Here is a 20,546-nt window from a genome sequence, read left to right as displayed (position 1 = left end):
GGAAGGACAAACTAGACGAGTGACAAGATTAAGGCCATGTGCCACCAGCGCATAACCCTGCCACCAGTTTGCCCATGCAAGGGCTTGCGACAATTTTCACCAGTCTCAACAACTGTGGTTGTAAAAGCACTTAACTGACCTGTCTATCAGAGACTTGCCTACAACCATTAAAACTGGACGCTTGAAACCGCACTCGCTGCAGTTCGAAGTCAGTGGACGGCACCCGTTCACCAGCTCCTCGCTAACCTGTGACTGTCTACAGAAGCCAATCCTACGCTTATATACCTATAAAACCAGGGACAGTCTAAGGCGACACCGAAGGAGCTAGTTTGTGACTGCCCTACGCGGACGCACGCTTCCTTCCCCGAACCCAGAAATGCAATGAACCATAAAGCATTGCTGGTAAAGCCACAAGCGCCCGCGCACCCGGCTGGAGGGCGAGCGGGCGTCCAGGGTGCTAAAGGCCTTGAACTGGCCTGGCAGGACAGGTTGTGAGGATGACAACGCGTAGTCCATATAACGCATATTTACAGCGGCCAGGCTCGCCGGCCAAAGCTGCCCAGGCAGCGCTCAGGGCGTCGGCACCCGATGGAGCAGGAGGCCGAAGTGCCGCTCTGCCGCCAGACGGCGCGCTGAGCAGCTCGATGACCGTCGATTCGGGCTGGGGGCTCAATGCGATGCTTCGAAGCAGCGCGGGCAGCGGCACACCCTCGCCGCGACCACCCTCGGGGGGCCCTAGCCCACCTCGCGGCGACGTCGGCACCAGCAAGTCGCCGATGGCCTTCCGCGCTCGTCGCTTCAATAACGGCGCCAGCACCGGCGCGGCACCCGAGACCACCGCCGCCGGCACGAGCGGCGACGGCTCTTCAGCTTCCGGCACGGGCGGTGGCGGCGGCGACCGGGTGCGGCGGAGAAGCGGCGCGGAGAACGCCGTGGCTGCCAGCAGCCCAGCGTCGCCGTCGGGCGCGCTGGCGCGCCAGTTGAGCGCCAGCTCCGCCGCCTCCGCCGCCCCAGCACGGCCGTCCACCAGCCCCGCCGGCACCATCCTGGCCACCTACGCAAACGGGCCGGGCTCGCTTTCAGGCAACAGCAGCTCCGGTGCCGCCGGGGCCGGGCCGCAGAACGGCGTGCTCAGCGGCGGCGGCGGCGGCGGCGGCGGCGACGGCAGGGCGGGGCAGGGGGGTCCAGGGCGACCGCGCAGCTCGGGCGGCAACTCGGTGTCCACCACGACGTCCGGCTCGGCGCCGGGCGCCAAGGTGCTGCGCAACCGGCTGGCGGAGGACAGTGAGTCGTGGGGCCTCTGGGGCGCTGGGCCTGCGGCTTGGGCACAGGGCACTGGGCTGGTGCTGGGGCACAGCGCACTGGGATGGGGCGATGGGGCGATGGGATGGGGCTGGGGGAGACTTCCCTAGTGGTGGTGGGAGAGAGGACAACGTGGAAACGTGGGGGTGGCGGAAAATGGTGATGGTGGTGGGGTGCCTGTGTGCACCATCGCTTCGAAGAACGTGTGGCAAAGCGGAAGATGCTGGGTGGAGCAGTAGGCACATATGCATGCTCCTTGCGCACACAGTGACTGTGATAGCTTGTGTAGATTTTTCCATTTGCCTTACTAGCAGCGGCCCTGACATCACCGTCGCTCCGCGCTTGCCCTCGCAGCTGGCGGGCACGCCGCTGGCACGCCGACGCTGTCGTTGCGGGAAAAAGTCGTCAACCTGCAAAAAGCAAACAAGTGAGTGGGGGTTGCGAAACCTCTGCTTGATTCTGGCAGCAGCTGCGCAACACGCAGTCCGGCAAGGAATGGCGCTCCAGGTCCCTGAAACAACAAACAGCTTGCATGTTAGCGCCAAATCCTGTATTATGACTCGCACCTCGCATTCCCTTGCTTCCCTTACTCTCAGGGCGCTTGAGCAGCAGCTCGCGGAGGCGGCGGCAGAGGCGCAGCAGCGCGCGGCGCAGCAGCACGAGGCGCACGCGGCGGCTCTGGCGGCGCTGCAGCAGCGGATGGCGGCGCTGGAGGCCTCGCTGCGGGAGCAGCAGCAGTCGGCGGCGGAGATGGCCCAGCGCAACGGCCAGCTGTCATCTAGCCAGGCTGAGCTTACGGCGCAGCTGGCGGAGGCAAAGCGCGCGGCTGCGCAAGCCGCCGCCGCCTCCAGCCATTCACCTTCATCTCCATCACCATCTCTTTCATCCTTAGACGCCACAACGCCGACAAAGTCGCTGCCGACGGTGAGCACGCCGCCGGCGCTGGGCCGCGAGAAGTCGCTTGTGGACGTGCACACGTCGCCGTCAGGCGCGCCTGGCAGCGGCGGCGCCGCCTCCGGCGACGGGCCGCACTCGCCTCGCACGCCTCTTGGCTGGGACGCCGGCGCTGCCAGCAGCCCCATCAGCAGCTCCACAAGCAGCAGCAGCACCGCCAGCAATGGCAACGGCAGCGGCAGCGGCGTCATCCAGCGGCGCGTGTCGGAGGACACGCCGCCAGCGCACCCACACATCCGGCCCACGTCGCCTACCGAGGCGCAGCAGCAGCCCGGCAACACGACGTCGCTGCGCCCGCACACCGCGCCCCACTCCGACTACCTCAATCGCAGCCTCTCGCTCGGCAACGTCGTGCCTCCAACGCCCCCGCTCGGCGCCGGCAGCTCCGGCCCCGGCTCCAGCAGCGGCGGCGCCGCCGAGTCCGTGCTCGTCTTCTCGCCCTCCGAACCCGACCTCTCGCCCGACCTCGAAACCCGCGGCCTGCTGCGCCTCAACTCCCTCCCTGGGCCGGGCGGGTTGGGCGTGGCCTCCACCTCACCCAACACCAGCGTCGGCGGCGGCGCCGGAGGCGCCGGCGTAACCGCCTCGCGCACGCTGGAGGGCAGCGCTCTGTACCTGGCGGGTGTGGGCCCGCCGCCCATGTCGCCTGTGGCGGCGGCGGCGGGGCTGTCGGGCGCGGGCGTGGCGCTGCTGGCGAAGCAGAAGAAGCAGATCGCGACGCTGAGGGCGCAGCTGCAGCAGAAGGACAGCGCGTACGCGTTCCTGGCCAACGAGCACTCGGAGCTGGAGGGGCAGCTCAAAGAGGTGGAGGCGGCCAAGCGGGAGTACGCCGCCAGGTGCGGACTGGGGGCGGGAGTGGGAGAGGAAGGGTGCTGCGGTGGGTCTCGGGGCGTGGGTTGATGGGGTGCAGTGTGGAGGGGTGGGCGATGTGGGGTTGGCAAATACGGTCAGCAACAATGCATGGCGGGCGAGGGTGGGGGCCAGAGCTCATGGCGTCACGTATGGCTTGGGAGGCTGGCGCCTGGACGACGCGCGTACGTCTACCACTTGCGCGCCTCACGCGTGTGCGCCTTGTGCCGCACGTGTGTGTAAGTGCCCGACCCACATGTGTGCGCCTCACGTGTGTGTTTATGTGTGTGTTAAAGAGCACAAGGAAAACGTTGCGCAAAGACAGGGTGTTTGTGTGTGTGTGCAGATACGCCTTCATGGTGTTGGACCAGGACCTGGACGGCCACATCCGGGTGGACCAGGTCAGCAGCTTCGACATGTTCGGCTGCTACGCGCCGGCGGTGCTGGAGTACGCCTTCAAGCACTGGCGCTTCGCCTCGGGCTTCAAGGGCTACCTGAACATGGACGACTTCGTCCGGTGCGTGCGTGCGTGTGCGCGGTCGCGCGTTAGGAAAGAACAAAGGAGGGTGGGGCGGACGATGCGCACGCGCTTGTGTGCGCGCACGCAGAAGGAATTAACCACCTGCTACCGGTGCGCACGGACCATGCATGTCATCAGCTTTCTAGAGCTTGCAGACCCAATGCGCTATCGTCCCCCAACGCAAGGCTTCGGCACCCCGCCGGTATTGACGCCTGCTGCACTCCCACTTTCCTCGCAGGTTTGTGACTCTGGCGGACGACCGCACCAGTAAGGACTCGCAGCGCTTCTGGTTCGGCGTCTTGGACCAGGATGGCGACGGCGCTGTGAGCGCGGAGGACGCCAAGTGGTTCTACGACTCGATCGAGAAGGACGAGAACACCTTTGTCGTGAGCTTCGAGGACCTATGGCACCAGTTGTTGGACATGACGCAGCCGGCAAAGCCGCGGCGTGGCTTCACCAGCGCTGACCTGTGGAAGTGCAAGCTGGGCGCAGGCGCCATTGGGCTGCTGCTGAACCACAACAACATGCTGCTGCACCGCACCACCGCGGAGTGGGGCCGCGGCGATTTCCCGCTGTAATGAGTGCGGGAGCCGTAGCGGCGTGCGCGTACGTGTGTTGAAGGGGAAACAAGAACAAAACAATGTGTTTGTGTCTGTGTGTTTAGGATAGGTGGGGTGCAGCTTGTTGAGGCACGTGTTGCGTGAGGCACCGTGCGTTGGCGCTGCTGCGCTGGGGCTGTCGCTGATGCTCTGTTTGGAGGGAAGCAGCTTTGATGCGGCGAATGAGCTGGTGGCAATGCCAGCAGCAGTGACGAGCTCAGGAGCAGGTTTCTGTGGTGCAGGCACATATGCGTGAGCCGGCCTTCGGGCCAGACACATCCAGAGCAGTGATGCAACAGAAGATAGATGAACGGGATTGGTGGAGGCTGAAACGTAAAGCCATGCATAGGCCTAGACCTGGGTGGAGGATTAGCAAGCCAACAGGCAATCAGCAGGCCGCGTGTCCTTCATCCTGTGTGCAGGAGTTTAGCAGGGGTGTTCGGCAAGCGGCCGGGGGCGGGGCCGTCTATTTTGACTGGCCCTCAGGCAGATTCATGTTAACCAATCAAACCCCAGGCCAAGGGGCGTTTGCATTTCCATCCAGTCATTGTTGTGCTCGCTTGAAACCGTTCGATGTGGACAGGGGGCATTGTGCGGTAGGCATGCGTGTGTTATGGCTTGTGCCGCCACAAAGCCGTTCGTTGTGTTGACGAGCTGCATGTACGGCATGCAGCTGTTTATTTCGGGGTAGTTGACGTGACAAGGAGGTCGGTGGTACGGGGCGCTGTCAACGCTGCTGCTGCTACATGAGATATCCTGTGACCAGACTCTAATGGACCTGGACCATGCCAGGGACCTGGACCATGTCCAGTGGATTCATTGTCATCAAGCGTGACTGGCAGACGAGAGTACAGTACGGGGTGGGGATTGAAGGTCCACCAGTACGGTGTTGCCTTGTTCATTGCGGGCTAGCGGGGCCGGGCCGTGTGGCCAGGGATAGCTTCTGAGCGGTCGTGCTGTCTGCCGTTCTGCGTGAAGCCCATACGGTCCGACATGCCCGGTGGGCCCGAGCGCGACTTGAAACTGGGACCGACAGAGCGACCTAAAGCATACGGTATGTGAGTACCGTTGGTTGGGGGCCTTTGAGCTGCGACGAGCTGGCAACGGTGTAGGCGTCCACTGTAGCCCCCACTGGCCTGCACGAGCTGTGGCCCATGCACATGGTTTGAGGCCTTTAGCGTGCGCGTGATGTAACGTCTTTCATTCATTAAACAGTATGTGCCCCGGCAACCGTGCCACTGGAACGTCGATAGGGGGTGGGGTGGGGTGGCTCGAGATTAGGTGTACAGAGGTTACATGAAGTACGGCAGCACGGTTGACAGGAAGCGACATGACACGGCATCCTAATGCTGTCGCTGGCTCCTGTACTGTGCTTCCAGCCGCAGCCCCCCTGGTAAGCAGCTGCGTCCTCGAACACCCAATGCATTCTCGGACACCCCCTGGCTAGCAGGTCCTTTTTCATGTCCCATATACCCCTGGCTCGCAGGTTCTTTTCTCGCGGCTCCATATGCAATCCTAGCTCCTAGCTGTTCGACAGGCGCATGGCGTCCTGCCGTGTTCTGCAAGGACGCAGCGCTGGTCGGTCCGAAATCTTTGTTACGGTGTCCGTGTGACTCGCGTGTTGCAGCGATGCCCCAATCGTCAACTCCCACTCTCGACATTATCTGCGCTGTCAGCCACACCTGCGGACTGGGGCAGCACAGCTACCGCCAGTCATGTCAACCCTATCTATCCCCATCTGGTCACGAACCACGCCGTATCATACGACGGATGCTAGCCCTAGCAACGAGCCCACGCCACGCGGGCCCACGCCATACCGTTTGGGTCATCAATCAGTCCACGCGCACACGTGCCCTTTCAATATACCCTACGCTCAACAGCTTATAAAGCCCTGGCCTCCAACGCGCTACGCGGCCGCAATCGGGCACGCCAATCTGCTCTGCCTGCCTGGCGGTGCGTACCCTAGCTACCATCCACTGACCATCACTGACCTGCCGTGAGTCCTTTGCGCTGTCTGCGCCTCGTTAAACCTCGTTCACATCACGCCTCCCAACTCTGTTCCACTACTCGCCTGTCCTAAGGCCTCGCGGCATCACCGGAAGTATCGTGGCGACGTCAATGCGTTTTGCCCCTGAGCAGGGCGTGCCGCCACCTGTGCTGCTTGGCACACAGGGAGTCCCAGCGCCAGGCCCAACGCATCCTCCTGGTCCTCCATGCGGCAGTCAGTGTCGACCGCCACCGGCTCCGCCGCTCCGCCAGGCCCCTGCGGAGCCGCCCAGCACTGCTGCAGCGTCTGCTGCTTGGCCTTACGCTGCTGCGCCGTGCCCGCCGCCGCCGCCGCTGCATGCGGCGCGGCGGCCCGCGCCCTGCCACGCGCCGCTGCTGGCGCCGAGATGCGCGGGAAGGCCCTCGGCACCGCCGACTGCTGCCCGTGGTGTGAGGCTACGGCTGCGGCTGGCGGCGCCTGAACCGAAGCCCCAACGCGCAGCTGTGGCGGCTGGCTTGCCACAGCCGACGCTGCGGCCGTCTCGGCATGGGGCGCGCGCGGCATGGCCACAGGGAAGCACCGGCTGCTCTCGTCCAGAGGCACACATGTGCCCGCTGCCGCCGGCCCTGCCGCCAATGGGGCCTGCTGCTGCTGCTGCTGCTGCAAGTGCTGCGGCTGCGAGCTTGTGCCCATGCGGCTGAAGAATGGCCCGAAGTTGACGCTGCCGCAGGGCTCCATGTTGGCGGTGGCGGACTGGCTGCACAGCTCGAAGCCATCGTCGTCATCAGCATCAGTGTCACCAGTGTATGCGCCCTCAGCCCCAAGTGTGGACCTCAAGCCGCGGCCGCGGCCGTCAAAGCGCTGCGGCGACGCCACCGTCCGCTCCTCCTCATCAAACAGCGCCCCTAGGCTCCTAGCGGCGCCAGAGCAGAGCCCGCCGCTGCTGCGCGGCAGGCCCTGCTCAGCAGCGGCCTCGCCGTCCTCGCTGGTGGGGTAGGTGGCGGGCACCACGCCCGTGTCCTCCTGCGTCTGCGTCTCGAAGATGACGCTGAGCGACTTGACGCTGCACTCCATGGCCAGGACCACCTCAAGCACCGCCTCCTCCACCTCGTCGTCTTCGTCGCCTTTGTCATCGTCGCGCTCTAGCGGCGTGGCCTCCACACGTGCCGGCGAGCCCAGCAGCTGGTTGATGTGATTGAGCACCGAGGCCGGTCCACCGCGCGGAGCAGCAGCCGCGGCAAAGCGGGAGGTGAGGCGGCTCCCCTCGGCCTCCGCTGCCGTATGGCCACCGTCGCTGGAGCCGCGACGTGTCTGCGCGGGAGACGGTGAGAGCAGGCCGAAACCGAACGGGGACATGACCGCGCCTGCCCGCTGCTCCCGCTCCTCCTCCGCACAGCGCCGCCTGTACTCGGCGTTTGACCGCGTGCCGGTTCGTGACGCTGTACCGACCTTGGGCGCGGGGCTCTCCGACCCGGCGTATTGGTTGCCGCCGGCAGCCATGATGGCGGCGGCGGCGGCCGCACCAGACGGCGCCGGAGCAACATCACGTGCCGTATCGCCCTCGGCCTGGAAGCGGCCAAAGCCAAAGGGCGACATGCCCTGCTGCTCGCGCTCCTCCTCCGTGGCACGGCGGAAGAAGTCCGCATTGGCCCGGTTGCCGGTGCGAGAAGCGGTGCCAATCTTGGGCAAGGGGCTCTCGGACCCTGCCTCCACGTTGCCAGCCGCCGCGAAGATGGCCGCCGCTGCAGCCGCTGCGGCGGGCGCACGGCGAGAAGCAGCTTCCTCAGATCCGCTGAAGCGACCGAAGCCAAACGGCGACATGCCGCGCTGCTCCCGCTCCTCCTCAGCGGCACGGCGGAAGAACTCCTCGTTGGCCCGGTTGCCGGTGCGAGAAGCAGTGCCAAGCTTGGGAGAAGGGCTCTCCGACCCTGCCTCTGCGTTCCCGACCGCGGTGAAGATGGCGGCGGCCGCCGCTGCTGCAGCGATCTGCCCTCGCCGCTCACTGGCAAGGGGTGCGGGCTCAGCAGCGCTCTTGTATCGACCGAAGCCAAAGGGCGAGCTTTCGTGCTGCTCCCGCTCCTCCTCAGCAGCACGGCGGAAGAACTCTGCATTGGGGCGGTTGCCGGTGCGCGACGCGGTGCCGATCTTGGGCGCGGGGCTCTCTGAGCCCACCTCCGCGCTAGCAGCGGCGGCAAAGCGTGCGGCAATGGCCACTGCGCTTGGCAGCATGCGGTTGAGCCCCTGGCTGCGCTCGCGGCTCACAGAGGGGCGCACTGCAGGCGAGGGCGGAGGCAGGTCCAGGGGCCGTGCGGCCGGCAGTGCAGCGCAGCCGAAGCCGCCTAGCAGGCCGCCCGGCGGGCGCAGCAGCTTGCCGCGCGGTGTCGGCATCGCGCCCAACGACTCGTCAATGTGCTGGGCTTCACCCGCACCCGTTGGCACAGCCCTGGTGGGGCTGCTTGCGCCCACGCCTGCATCTGCACCGTCAGCGCTGCCGTCATACCCGTAGGAGCGGCGAGCACGCTTTGTGGGTGTGGGGTTGTCACTCAGACGCAGCTGCAGCTGGCTGGGGCCGGCAACAGCGTCTTCGCTGGTGCGGGCGAAGTGATATGGGCTTGCCGCAACGGGAGAGTCACGGCCGGCGTAGCTGCGACGCCGAACTGAGCCCGGTGGTGCTGCTGCAGCTGCACGGGCAACTGCCGGCCGTGGTGGCGAGCTGACACTCTCGGGGCTGGCCTTCTCAGCCTCTGTCTCCATGCCGCCTGGCACGGCGTCACCCTGGCCGTCGCTGCTGGCGCGGGAGTGGTAACGCGCTGCCGGCATGAAATCTTGACTGAAGGTGGGAACGCTGTGCAGCGACGGTGCCGAGACAGGCACCGCGTCCGCCGTGCGCGCCGCCGCCGCTGCTTCGATGCCTACGGCGAAGGGCGGCGCCGAGGCGAACGGCGTGGGCATGGGGCGGGCGCTGCCATGCGAGGCGCTGGGCGGCGCTTCTGACTGGGACTGCGACTCTGACACCCGGTGGCTGCGCCGCGCAGATGGCGGCGGCGAGCCGGAGTTCCCGGAGTGGGCGCTGGAGCGAGACGGGTGCGGCAGCGCCGCAGTCGCGCCGCTGGCGGTAATGCGCGGCGAGGCGGGAACTGTGGTGCTGATGGGCAAGGCCGCGGCAGGTCCCTCCAGCTCCTCATCAGGTGGCGGCGTGTTCTCCTTGTCGCCGTACGGGTCCACCTCCCAGTCCGAGTCCGAGTCGTCGCTGCTGGGCAGGCCGAGCGCGCTGCCGCGGACGGCCGGGCCCAGCTCGCAGCCCTCGCCGCTGCCGAAGCTGCGCAGGGCCCAGTCGCCCAGCTGCTGCGCCTCGCCCGTAGCGGCGCCACTGGGGCCCAACGCCAGGGCACGCAGCTGCGCTAAGCCCTCGTCGAGGCCGCCCGCGCCGAACAGGTCAATGCCACGCAGCGGGCTGGCGGCGCGGCGTCGCATGGCGAAGCCCGGCACCGCGCGTCGCATGGCGCCGACACCCGCACCCGCCCGCTCCTCATCACTGCGACCACCGTTACGCTCCTCCTCCTCGTCGTCGTCACTGCATGCTGGAACCTCGACGTCAGCGAGAATGCCATCGTCGAACGGGCCGCTGTCGTCTGGGTGCAGGGCACGGTGCCGCAGGGCCGGGCCCACATCGGCACCGTCGCAGATGTTGAACGCGCCGCCGCTGACACGCGGGCTGCGCATAGGCGAGCCCGGCGGCACGAAACCGCCGCCAGTGCGAGGCGAGGCGCGAGGAGACGCACGCGGCGAAGCACGTGGCGAAGCGGGGATACCGAAGAAACTGCGAGCGCTGGTATCGCCGTGCGCGCGGGCGCTGGGTGGCTGCTGCTGGTGCGGCGAGGGCGGCGGCGGCCCAGCGTCTGCCGCAAAGAGCTTCCGGCCCACCGGTTGCATGCTGCCAGTGGTCACGGGCTCGGTCACCTCAGCCTCGGGCGGACTGTGGCCGCGGGAGGGCGTCAGGGAGAAGAGTGCCTCTGGCGCAACCGCGGCGCGAGGACTGGCCGCCGTGCCGTGCCGGGGTGAGTTGCGCATGAGCTGCGTGACAATGCCTTGCGGCGCCTGGTGGCCGCCGCTGGCAGACGGCCGAGGGGTGCCGCTGCCTCCACTGCTCTGCACCATGGACGCACTGCTGGTGCTGCCACCTGAGTGTCCCGAGCCGCTGCTCTGCGAGTGGCAGGGGCTGAAGGGGCCCAGTCGAGAGCGCGAGCGATGGAAGCAGCTGCCGGCGTTGCGGGGTGAGACGGCTGGCGCACGCGCCGCAGACGTGGGCTGGAAGGCAAAACCGGGCATCGGCGCGGCAGACCGGGAGGGCGTGCCGAAGGACGGGATGGCGGGGGCCGACTGGCGGCGCGACTCAGTGCCGGTGCGTGCCGGCGACTGCGTGCGCACGTGCGGCAGGCCCAGCAGCATCGCCTCCTCCAGTGTGTTGGGTGCGGCTTGTGCAGTGGGTGCTGTGCTGGCCGCAGCCACCAGCGCCTGCTCACCCAGGCCCAGCGCGCTCGGTAGCTCGCTGTCGCAGCCCAGCGCCGGCACGTGCTGCTGCTGAGCAGGGTCGGCGCGAGGCTGCTCGGGCTGCAGCCAGCTGTTGACGGCGGGGCTGAAGATGGGCACGGGCGGCATCGGCCCGGAGCGCCGACAGGAGCCACCGCCGTTGCACGCTGCGGGCTGCGTTGGCAGTCCCGTCCCGATGCACCCGGCGGTGGTGCACGCCACGTCCGCTGGCAGGAGCATATCGACTGCCTTGGGCGTGGCAGCAGCCGGCTCTGGCAGGGGCTGCACACTGGGTGCCTCAAGGGGCGCAGCTGGAGGGGCAGCAGCAGCAGCCGGCACAGCCGCCTCCTTGGGGGCGCGCGAAAGGTTGAGGCGCGACTGCACCAGGCGGCGCGCAATCGGCTTGGTGGTGGCGGTCGTAGGCGCAGCCTTGGGCATCGCCACAGGCGCTGTTGGCGCGGCCAGCGCTGGACCAGCGGTGATAACCGCAGCTGCCTCCGCTGTTGTGGCGGGCAGCAGGGGCCCCTCGCGGGCGGGCAGGCGGCCCAGCGTCCACACGTGCACCTCCGCCGAGTCGCTGCAGGTGGCAACTTGGCCCCAGTTGCTAGCGCACCAGGCCACGCCCGTGACCTCGCTGGCGTGCGGCAGCGACACAGGCGACCGCTGTGTGTCATGGACCGACCTGCACGCGCAAGACAGGCGTCACATGATGAATCGAGACAGTGATGTACATCCTGAGCAGCGAAGCATGCATTTCAACACAGCAGGCGTGCTCACCAGATGTGGGCGCCGCAGTCGCGCGAGCCGGACAGGACGTAGTCGCCGCAGGGGCTGAACGCGCTGCGCATGTAGAAGCTGGCCTTGGAGGCGGACGGCGCGCACCATGTTGCAAGCGGGCCCTCGCGCAGGCGGCTGAGCGACACCAGGTGGTGCTGCGAGTCCAGGCAGCTCACCAGCAGGCGGTCGCCTGGGCGCATGAGAGGAGTCATGGATTAGCCAGCGCACACATGTCGGGAAACGCATTTGGAAACGCAAGGCGTGGCAGGTGTCCACGTAGCTGGGAGCCATACGTCACATGCAGGGTGCGGGCGGCTTGCAGTAGGCCCACCTGACGGCGACACAGCGATGTGCGTGATGCCCACTGCCGCGCCACGGGAGGGGCAGCAGCTGGCCGCTACCTCGTGCGGCGTGACCACGGGAGTCGCAGCCTTGCCCTTGCCGCCGCGCCCTGCAAGCCAAGCAGCGCATAGGCATACGTCTTGCACCAGCTGCCGGTTACTGCGGAGTCTATGCCGACTACAAACATTCTACGCACGGACACATGAGTACACAGATTACGGGAGCGAGAGCTCACCAGTGCTGGTGGGCGGCTTGGGCAGCTCCAGCTCGCAGCAGGGCAGGCCGTGCATGCGCAGGTCCCACAGCTTCACCACGGTGTCCTGTGCACCACCCGAGGCGAGCAGGTAGGAATGCGGGATGAAGGCCACTGACGTCACCGTCACCGGCAATAGCTTCGCAGCCTTGGAGGAGCCACGGCCCGCGCCAGGCGCGACAGGGCGCGTGTGTGCGCCATCCTGCGACCACACTGACGACAGGGCGGCCGCACCGTCCAGGGCGGTGCCGGGGGCGGAGTGCACGCGGCCGCCGGCGGTGCCCGGCGAACGCGCATCCCACAGCATTATGCGGCCGTCGCGTGCCCCTGCATGCCAGGAAAGGCCAATAAACATGCTTGCATCAAGCCGAGATCATGCAGCAATTCGATCAGTGCGCGGTAAGACCAGCGCCATAATGCTTACCGGTGGCAAAGATGTCCTCGCACAGAGGCAGCGGCGATACCGACTTGACGCTGCCCTCGTGGCCCTCCGTCACAGCCACGCCGCGTGCAGTGCTGGTGTCCCAGATCCCCACTTGCTGGTGCCCAGAGGCCGTGTACATGACTGAGTCATTCTTGGCCCACGCCAAGTCAAATATGCTGTTCCGGTGACAGTGCCAGTGCGCGCGTGGGCGCCAACTGCCGTCCGTGGTTCCGCGCTTCAGCGCAACGACGTCGCCCGTCGCCACGATTGTGACGTAGCCTTCCTCTCCACCCACGGCCAGCAGGTTGCCATGTCCGAGCGTGGGGTTCTGTGTCGGGTTACGCAATAATGGATGCCAACGTCAGTCAAGACAGCGTAAGAAAGTCGCTCTCGCGACGTGTATAACGACCTCCTGCCACGCAGAAGCATATGCATGAAACGGCAGGCAAGGTCGCAGGTTCCGGCCGAGCACCTTGTTGAAGGAGCAGACGATAGGAACACCGGCCGTCTCAACGGACGGGGGCAACGGAACTTGTGTTGCCTCTGCGCCAAATGTAATTTTGCTTAGGAGTTCTCTTTGCTGCGCAAGCGCGTTGGTGCCGCAGCCGCCTGCGGGGAAGCGCGGGTGGATGCAAGTCAAATGCAGTTCGAAGCTCACACGTGTCTACGAATGTCCTGCAGCGACTCACGAGAGCTGATGCATCCAGTCTCACGCCTGAAAACTCCCGTCGTCAGGCTCATTTCCAGCTGCCGAGCCAACGCCGGGCGCGTGAATTTGGGGCCTCCGCTCAGCCGGCAGCCGAGCCGAGCACGTCTTTCTTTTCTTATAAGAAGTGTGTAATCAGATCGAAGGCTGCGTAGGCCGTCTGCGAGACCCAGAGCCCCACGCAGAAGTCAGGGGTGTCCAGCAAGTCCTTCGGCGCATACGTGCAGTCCTTATAGAGTATAGTTTATGCCTAGTCAATGTATCTTATTCATTTGTAGAGGTGGCGTGAGTGAGCTGCGGCCCTCTGCCAATTTGGACAAAAAATTTTGGATCGCAGGAGGCACGGTGCGCGCGGAAGGCCTTAACAACTGCCCAACCCATATCCCTATTAGCTCAAGCTGATAAGATTATGAACGTATGTATATATTCATGTGGGCGTCACTGCATATCTTGTCAAGGACATCCCGCCAAGTTTTCATTGCCCTAGCTGCGATTTCGGCAGCTATCTAGAGCTGAGTATGCCTCATATCAGTACGAAAGCCTTGTAGGGGTGTCAGGAAGCCACCCGAGGCTCGCCAGGAGCACCAGGCCAGGTGCACCTGTGCCAGTGGGTAAGCAGCCCCGCCGGGCTGGCCCCTCGCCTTGGCGCGCAGCTGCAAGGCGGGGCCTTAGGTAGCGGCGGTGCTGGAACTCAGCTCTTCCTTACAAGGAAGCTGCATAGAACATGTCACGGCGTCAGGAAGAGGTCGCTGCGGCGCTTGGCCCTGGGGGCGCGTCAGAGCCTACGGTGGCGGGCGGTGCAGCGCCGGCCAAGCCCAAGCCCGCCACGCCGGCGATCATCCGCAAGCTCGACGAGAATGTGGTCAACAAGATCGCTGCTGGCGAAGTAATCCAGCGGCCCGCGTCGGCGCTGAAGGAGATGCTGGAGAACTCGTTGGACGCGGGCAGCACGCAGATCAGCGTCACTGTGAAGGACGGCGGCAACAAGCTGCTGCAGATTACAGACAACGGCAGCGGCATTCGGGTGCGTGGTGGCGACGCGATGGATTGGAATGGAGCGGTCATGGCCGCTTGCGAAGCTGTGCTGGGACTGTGTCAAGTGACGGGCTGCTGGGTGGGTGGGAAATTGATGCGCCGCAGCATGCATGCCGCGAAGTACAGCTTCCCGTAATTCGCTACCTAGCCACTCATTGGCTGCCCTGAATGCATTGGACTGCATTGCAGAAAGAGGACCTCGCCATTCTCTGCCACCGCCACACCACCTCCAAGCTATCCCAGGTAAGGCATGCCAACACACGGATTCCAACCGTCACGCGGCACCGGAACGCCGTTGCACACACCGCACACACTCACTCCCAAGCCACCGACACGCCACCCCTTCCAGCTATTGTAGCTCAGACCCATTCCACGCGCCCCTCCTCCGGCCCCCCATGAGTGTCTACCCCCGCGTCGCCTACAACTTCGCTTCTCCTTACTAATCATGGATCTAAACCCCCAGTTTGAGGACCTGGAGACCATCTCCACGCTGGGATTCCGCGGCGAGGCGCTGTGCTCCATCTCCTTCGTCAGCCACATGGCCGTCACCACCATGGCGCGAGACGCGCAGTACGGCTTCCGGGTCACCTACAAGGTGGGGCCGGCGGGGGGGGGATGGGAGCGGCAGAGAGCGGGGCGCAGGCTGCGAGGGGTGGAAGCCGCAGCGCAGGCGGGGTCGGTGGCAGCCGGGAGGGCCGACTGCGCTGTTGCACCACAAGCACTTTGGGCGTGCCACAAAACCTGCTGTCGGTCTGAGTGGTCATCTGGGGCGTCTGTGTGGATGGATCACAGGATAGTGCGATGGAGGCTCCCGGCCCCAAGCCGGTGGCGGCGGTGCCCGGCACCACCATCACCGTAGAGGACCTCTTCTACAACGTGCCCACACGCCGCAAGGTGGGAGCTGCACACCTGAACTTATGTATCAGGGCCGCGCCGGCAGCCCCCAGCACACCGCGCCGGACCCCTACGCGAACACACCACATCGCATGACGCTGTACACACGTGTATACACACGCAACCGCTGGCACCCGATACTGGCGGAGTGTTGTTTGAAATTGGTCCGGTGCCTGCTGCCACCTGGCACCAGACCGCGCCATCTCTCTCCCCTCCCTGAACAACCCATGCTCAACCAACAAACTCTCCAGGCGCTCAAGTCGGCCAGTGAGGAGTACGGGCTCATCTTGGACACGCTTGGCCGATACGCCGTCTACTCCGCCCCCGGCGTCGGCTTCAGCTGCCGCCGCCACGGCGACGGCCGGCCCGACATCTCCACGACCGCCGCCGGCTCGCGGCTGGACGCGGTACGGGCGGTGTACGGCGCTGACGTGGCTCGGGAGCTGCTGCCGCTGGCGCTGGCGGCGGGCGGCGGCACGGGGCCGGAGGTGCCGGTGGAGGGGCCGCTGGGCATCAAGCTGGAGGTGGGGGTGGCGTGGTGGGGGTGTGAGGGCGCATGGGCAGCTGGGCGGTAGGCAGGCGGGAGGTAGCGAAGCAGAGTTAAGAGGCGTTGCCATGGTACTAGGCTCTTACAGCAAGGGCAGCGGCCAGCGACCAGCTAAGGTTGTTGAAGGCGGCTAGGGCTAGGCCTGTGTTACAGGGCTAGGGCTGTGTTACACGGCCGGTACTAGCATTGCCGCGAATGCTGCCGCCAACTGCTCCACACGGTATCTGCCGCGTCTCCGCCCCAGGGCCTCATCTCCGGCGCCAACTATGGCAGCGGCAAGAAGACGGTGTTGGTGCTGTTCATCAACGGCCGCTGCGTGGAGTGCGCGCCGCTGCGGAGGGCGCTGGAGGGCGTGTATGCCGCGCTGCTGCCCAAGTGGGTCGCCGCCGTGGCCGTACATGGTGGCGGGAAGCACACGGTTTGGCTGGAGGATCTTGTTCAGCTACCGTGTCAGGCGTGTCGCTGCGCTGTTGCCTCACATACCCGCATGACCCCGCGATGTCACCTGTTTGGGTTCGGTAGTCACACAATCAGCAGGCCACATTCACACACGAACGACACCGCCGCCCCACCGACGCATCCCCGCCCACCGCCCCGCCCACGCGCCCTGCCCACCTCGCCAACCGCCAACCGCTACCCAACCCGCCCCTTCCTCCCCCAGGGCCTCCAAGCCCTGGCTGTTCCTGGACCTGCGGCTGCCGCCCCGCCAGGTTGAGGTGAACATGCACCCCACCAAGAGGGAGGTGGGCTTCATGCACCAGGTGCGTGCGTGGGCGGCTTGCGTGGGCGTGGGGGCTGGGTAGGAGCGGGGCAGTGGGTTGGCGGGTGCTGAGGTGCCCAGGATTTGGGTGTGCAGGCGGGCATTGGGCATGGCTTGTTGGGGATGTGGATGTAAGCGTGTGTGAGTCGGGTGCAGCAGTCCGGAGCCTGGTTCCAGTGTTGTATATGTGCAGCGCGCATCGGGGCAGTGTGGCGTCATGTCTTGCAAACTGCACTGCTCGCGACCAGCCAAAGAAACTGCACATGGACGCCCGGACACCTGTGTAGGCAGAGGTGATCGAGGTCATCCGCGGCGCGGTGGAGGCGAAGCTGCTCGCCTCCAACGACTCGCGCACCTTCGCCACCGGCGCTACAGCCACGCTGCAGACCGTGCTGCCGTTCGCCTCGCTGCCGCCGCCGGCGCACGAACAGCTGCTGCAGTCGCAGCTGCAGGGCGGCAGCCAGGGCGACGGTTTCAGCGGCTCGCAGGATGCTGCTGCGGGCGGCGGCGGCTACGCAGCGGACGGGGAGGAGGAAGACGGGGAGCGTGATGAAGACGAGGCGGCGGAGGAGGCTGGGCAGGCGCAGCCGAAGGCGCGGCGGGCGGCGGTGGCGGCGGCAGCGCCTTCCGCCGTGGGCGTCAAGCGCCCGGGAGGTGCGGGCGGTGGTAATGGCGCCGGGCAGGCACCGGTGCCGTACCGGCCCGAGAAGCTTGTGCGTGTGGACTACAGGTGCGTTGACAGCAGCAACAACCGCTGTTTACCTGGGGCAAAGGGCTATTTGAATGGCCAAGCATTGTTCATGCCTCTAGCTGCTCGGCTATTACCGTGTCGCCTTGCTAACGCTGCTGCTCGTTGTTCTGTCGCCGCCATCTGTCGCCCTGTAGGGCCGGCACGCTGGACACGTTTGTGGTGCGAAGCGCCCCGGCACGTGATGCAGGTGCAGCAGGAGCCACCCCGGCAGGCGACGTGCCCTCCACCTCGGGGGCAGCTGGGGACGGCGACGAGGGGGGCGCGGGCGGCAGCGACGCAGCAGCGGCGGCAACCGCTGCGGCGCGCTCGGCGGCTGCGGGCGGCAATGTGTCTCGCAAGCGCGGCGGACGGCCAGGGCAGGGTGGTGTGGACGTGTTGCAGGGGCCGCTGCTGCACGATAGCGGCGGGCGCGGAGGCGGGAAGGGTCCGCCTCCGGGGCTGGTCACGGCGGACGTGCTGGGGATTGGCCCCTACGCTGCCGGCACACAGGTGCGGGACAACAAGCAAATGGACATAAACTGTGTCGTTGCAACTCATGGGGCTGATGCTAATGAGGTCTGGGGGGTTAGAGGGCTAGAGGGCTCACGCAATGCTGGGGCGTATATGTTCCTCCCTTTACTGGTGCCTCCGCGTTGGCAGGCGGTGGTTGAGGATGAGGAGCCGGGGACGCGGGACGCGCCGGGCGCGGCATCAGGGGATCTAGCCGCGGCAGCGGCCGCCGCGCGCGCTCTGCGCCGTACCCCGCCGGCGGCGGTGACGCGGGACGCAGCGGTGCTGTCGTTGTTGGCGGAGGCGGAGGCGGACTGCCATGGCAGCCTGGCAGACTTGCTGCGGGAACACACCTTCGTGGGCATTGTGAGTGTGCCGTGAGTTTGCAGTGCCGCGTAGCCCCCGCACCGGCGACAGCGCCTTGTCGCCCTGCTCTGGGCTGTCGCCCTTCCGCCGCCATGCGTCGTGCTCACCCAAAATTACTGTGCCTCATGAGTCATGACGGCTGCTGCGCCGTATCCTTCCGCCGCCGCTGAATCTGCTGCCCGCCCTGCCCCCCATGCGCGGCTGCGCCGCCCCAGGCTGACGGCAGCCTGGCGCTGCTGCAGCACGGCACGCGGCTGTACCTGGTGGACGTGGGCGCACTCAGCGCCGACCTGTTCTACCAGCTGGCGCTCAGGAGGTGGGGGCCCGGGTGGGGTGGAGGCTCAGGGTGGGGGCTAGGGGTGGGGACTAGGGCTAGAGAACGGGTCTGGGGCCCGAGGATAGGCACTGGGGTGGAGAGCTTGGGGCTGTAGTTGTGCGTGTGGGGCAGCGGGCCGTGAGGGCGTTCACGGGAGGAGCGCTGTCAGGCTCTGTGTGCGGCACACGGCGTGGCAAAGGTGTTGACCGCGGTAAGGGTACAGTTGGCACGCGCTTGCCTGTTCTATGTGCGCTGCGCAGGTGGGAGCAGCCGCTGCGGCTGGCGCTGGAGCCGCCGCCGCTGGTGTCTGAGCTGGTGGACCTGGGGCTGCAGCTGCTGGAGGTGCAGGGCGAATGGCAGGTGCGGGAGGGGAGGGCAGGGGAGGGGACGGGACGGGACGGGACGGGACGGGATGGGACGGGACGGGACGGGACGGGACGGGACGGGACGGGAGGGGAGGGAGGGAGGGCGGTGCACGAGGAGTGCCGGGAACGCGAACCGCGCTGCGACTGCTGCGCGCAAGCAAGCCACCTTGCAACCCACTGCCACCACGGGGGCGTTTCCTGTCCACCCGCCGCCTCTACAAGCCAACAACCGCACCTGCCTTGCCCCGCCCACTTGCTGCCGTGTCGTCCTCCGCCCCGCCAGCCCGAGGACGGATCGCCCGAGGAGCTGGGGGCGCTGGTGACGGAGCTGCTGCAGCAGAACCGCCCCGAGCTGGAGCGGGAGATTGGGCTGGTGGTGGACGAGCAGGGTGCGTGGCCGCGTGTGCGTGACCGTGTGTCGCACGGCTAAGCCTTGTGCCGCCAGGAGAGCCAGCGGCCGCGTCCTCTGATCCTTCCCGCCTCCTCCGCCTCATCGCAACCCTCTTGCCAGATGATGCGTGCCTGCTCGCCAGTCTCCTTGCCTCCCTGCCTGCCCGCCTGCCTACTGCTGCCTCCCTGCCTGCCTACCTGCCTTCTAGGCCGGCTGGCGTCCGTGCCGCTGCTGCTGGAGGGTCTGCTGCCGGAGCCCTCCCGCCTGGCGGACCTGGTGGTGGCGCTGGCCAAGGACGTGGACTGGGACAGCCCGCGGGAGCGCGCGCTGGCGCTGGCGCGGGTGAGAGGGACCGCAGCAGGCGGCTGAGGGGCGGCTTGGGGGGCGGGTTGGGGTTGAGTTGGTGGCTGTGCTGCTGGTCTGTGCCGTGCCGGCATGAGCCGTCATGCGTAATGGAAGGTGTTGAGGAGTGAGGAAAGGTGGGCCGGCCACGTGCCCCCGTAACCAGACGTTGACAAGGCAGCGGCCCCCACGTGACCTCGTGGTGCAGGCGCTGGCGAACATGTATGCGGCGCGGCCGCCGCTGCCCCAGGGAGGTGGGGCGCCAGGGCCCAGCGGGAGTGGCAGCGGCAGCCAGGAGGAAGCGGCAGGGGCAGCGGCAGGGGCAGCGGACGCAGCCGGCGGCGTGGCCGCGACGGACTTGCAGCAGGGCGCTCGGGCGAATGACGCCGGCTTGCGACGAGACGGCGGCGCGACGGACCCTGTAGGGAAACCCCCCGTCGGAGCCACGTCACCTGGAGGCACGGGCACAGCTGCTGCCAGTGAAACAACCGGCGCGGCGGCAACCAGCAGTCTCTCCCCCGACAGCAACGACCCCCGTGCGGCTGCTTACGAGTTTGTTGTCAAGAACGTGAGTGGCCGGGCTTCGGGAGATCCTTACGTGGAGCCGTTGCCTGGCTCAACTGCCTCTACCGCACACAGCTCGTCGTCGTCTGCCGTTGGCGCCACTGACGTCGTGTAGCCCCCTTGTCGCAACGCCACTGCCGCCACTGCCGCCACTGCCGCCACTGGCGCCACTGCAGGTGGTGCTCACGGCCATGCGGGGCTGCCTGCGGCCGCCGCGGCGGCGCGCCACGGACGGCAGCGTAGTGCAGGTGGCGGCGCTGGAGCGGCTGTATCGCATCTTCGAGCGCTGCTAGCAATATGCAACGTGGCAGTGCGCCAGAGGGCTGCTGGCTCCCCGCAGGCGTGCGTAGGGACACTGGCTGAGACGGTGCGTTTGGCTGGAGTAACGGTTGCGCTTTGGCTCGGGGATGATGAGCGGATGCATTTTGGCTGTCGTCTTTGTGGATTACCAGCGGCAGGCATGAATCGTTGGACGAGTTGGCT

The 20,546-nt window shown here is 66.6% G+C and overlaps 3 protein-coding genes across 3 annotated transcripts; 2 read left to right on the top strand and 1 right to left on the bottom strand.

Moving 5' to 3' along the window:
- The first annotated feature begins 70 nt into the window (after nucleotides 1-70).
- Nucleotides 71-5,437, top strand: CHLRE_01g036150v5 (uncharacterized protein). The gene is made up of 5 exons (XM_043058723.1): nucleotides 71-1,284; nucleotides 1,657-1,729; nucleotides 1,899-3,092; nucleotides 3,452-3,622; nucleotides 3,864-5,437. Exons 1-5 carry the CDS (start codon nucleotides 498-500, stop codon nucleotides 4,201-4,203), a joined length of 2,565 nt encoding a protein of 854 aa, XP_042928637.1. The 5' UTR covers nucleotides 71-497; the 3' UTR covers nucleotides 4,204-5,437.
- Nucleotides 5,438-5,504: 67 nt separating this feature from the next.
- On the bottom strand, nucleotides 5,505-13,480 carry CHLRE_01g036100v5 (uncharacterized protein). Its single transcript, XM_043058722.1, has 7 exons — nucleotides 13,227-13,480; nucleotides 13,010-13,146; nucleotides 12,538-12,865; nucleotides 12,096-12,440; nucleotides 11,850-11,969; nucleotides 11,519-11,708; nucleotides 5,505-11,423 (listed from the first exon to the last, which is right to left on the bottom strand). The coding sequence occupies exons 1-7, from the start codon at nucleotides 13,276-13,278 to the stop codon at nucleotides 6,317-6,319; spliced, it is 6,279 nt and encodes a 2,092-aa protein (XP_042928636.1). The 5' UTR covers nucleotides 13,279-13,480; the 3' UTR covers nucleotides 5,505-6,316.
- A 170-nt stretch (nucleotides 13,481-13,650) lies between these two features.
- CHLRE_01g036050v5 (uncharacterized protein) lies at nucleotides 13,651-20,546 on the top strand. The gene is made up of 16 exons (XM_001690050.2): nucleotides 13,651-14,267; nucleotides 14,468-14,521; nucleotides 14,742-14,873; nucleotides 15,071-15,172; nucleotides 15,424-15,696; nucleotides 15,964-16,094; nucleotides 16,381-16,480; nucleotides 16,767-17,209; nucleotides 17,365-17,719; nucleotides 17,870-18,085; nucleotides 18,301-18,401; nucleotides 18,662-18,761; nucleotides 19,050-19,155; nucleotides 19,366-19,499; nucleotides 19,708-20,067; nucleotides 20,240-20,546. Exons 1-16 carry the CDS (start codon nucleotides 13,968-13,970, stop codon nucleotides 20,354-20,356), a joined length of 3,024 nt encoding a protein of 1,007 aa, XP_001690102.1. The 5' UTR covers nucleotides 13,651-13,967; the 3' UTR covers nucleotides 20,357-20,546.

Source organism: Chlamydomonas reinhardtii, chromosome 1 (assembly GCF_000002595.2).
Source record: "Chlamydomonas reinhardtii strain CC-503 cw92 mt+ chromosome 1, whole genome shotgun sequence".
In the NCBI taxonomy this organism is placed as follows: domain Eukaryota; kingdom Viridiplantae; phylum Chlorophyta; class Chlorophyceae; order Chlamydomonadales; family Chlamydomonadaceae; genus Chlamydomonas; species Chlamydomonas reinhardtii.
The sequence above is the reverse complement of the archived record's forward strand: the minus strand, read 5'-3'. Positions and strand labels throughout refer to the sequence as shown.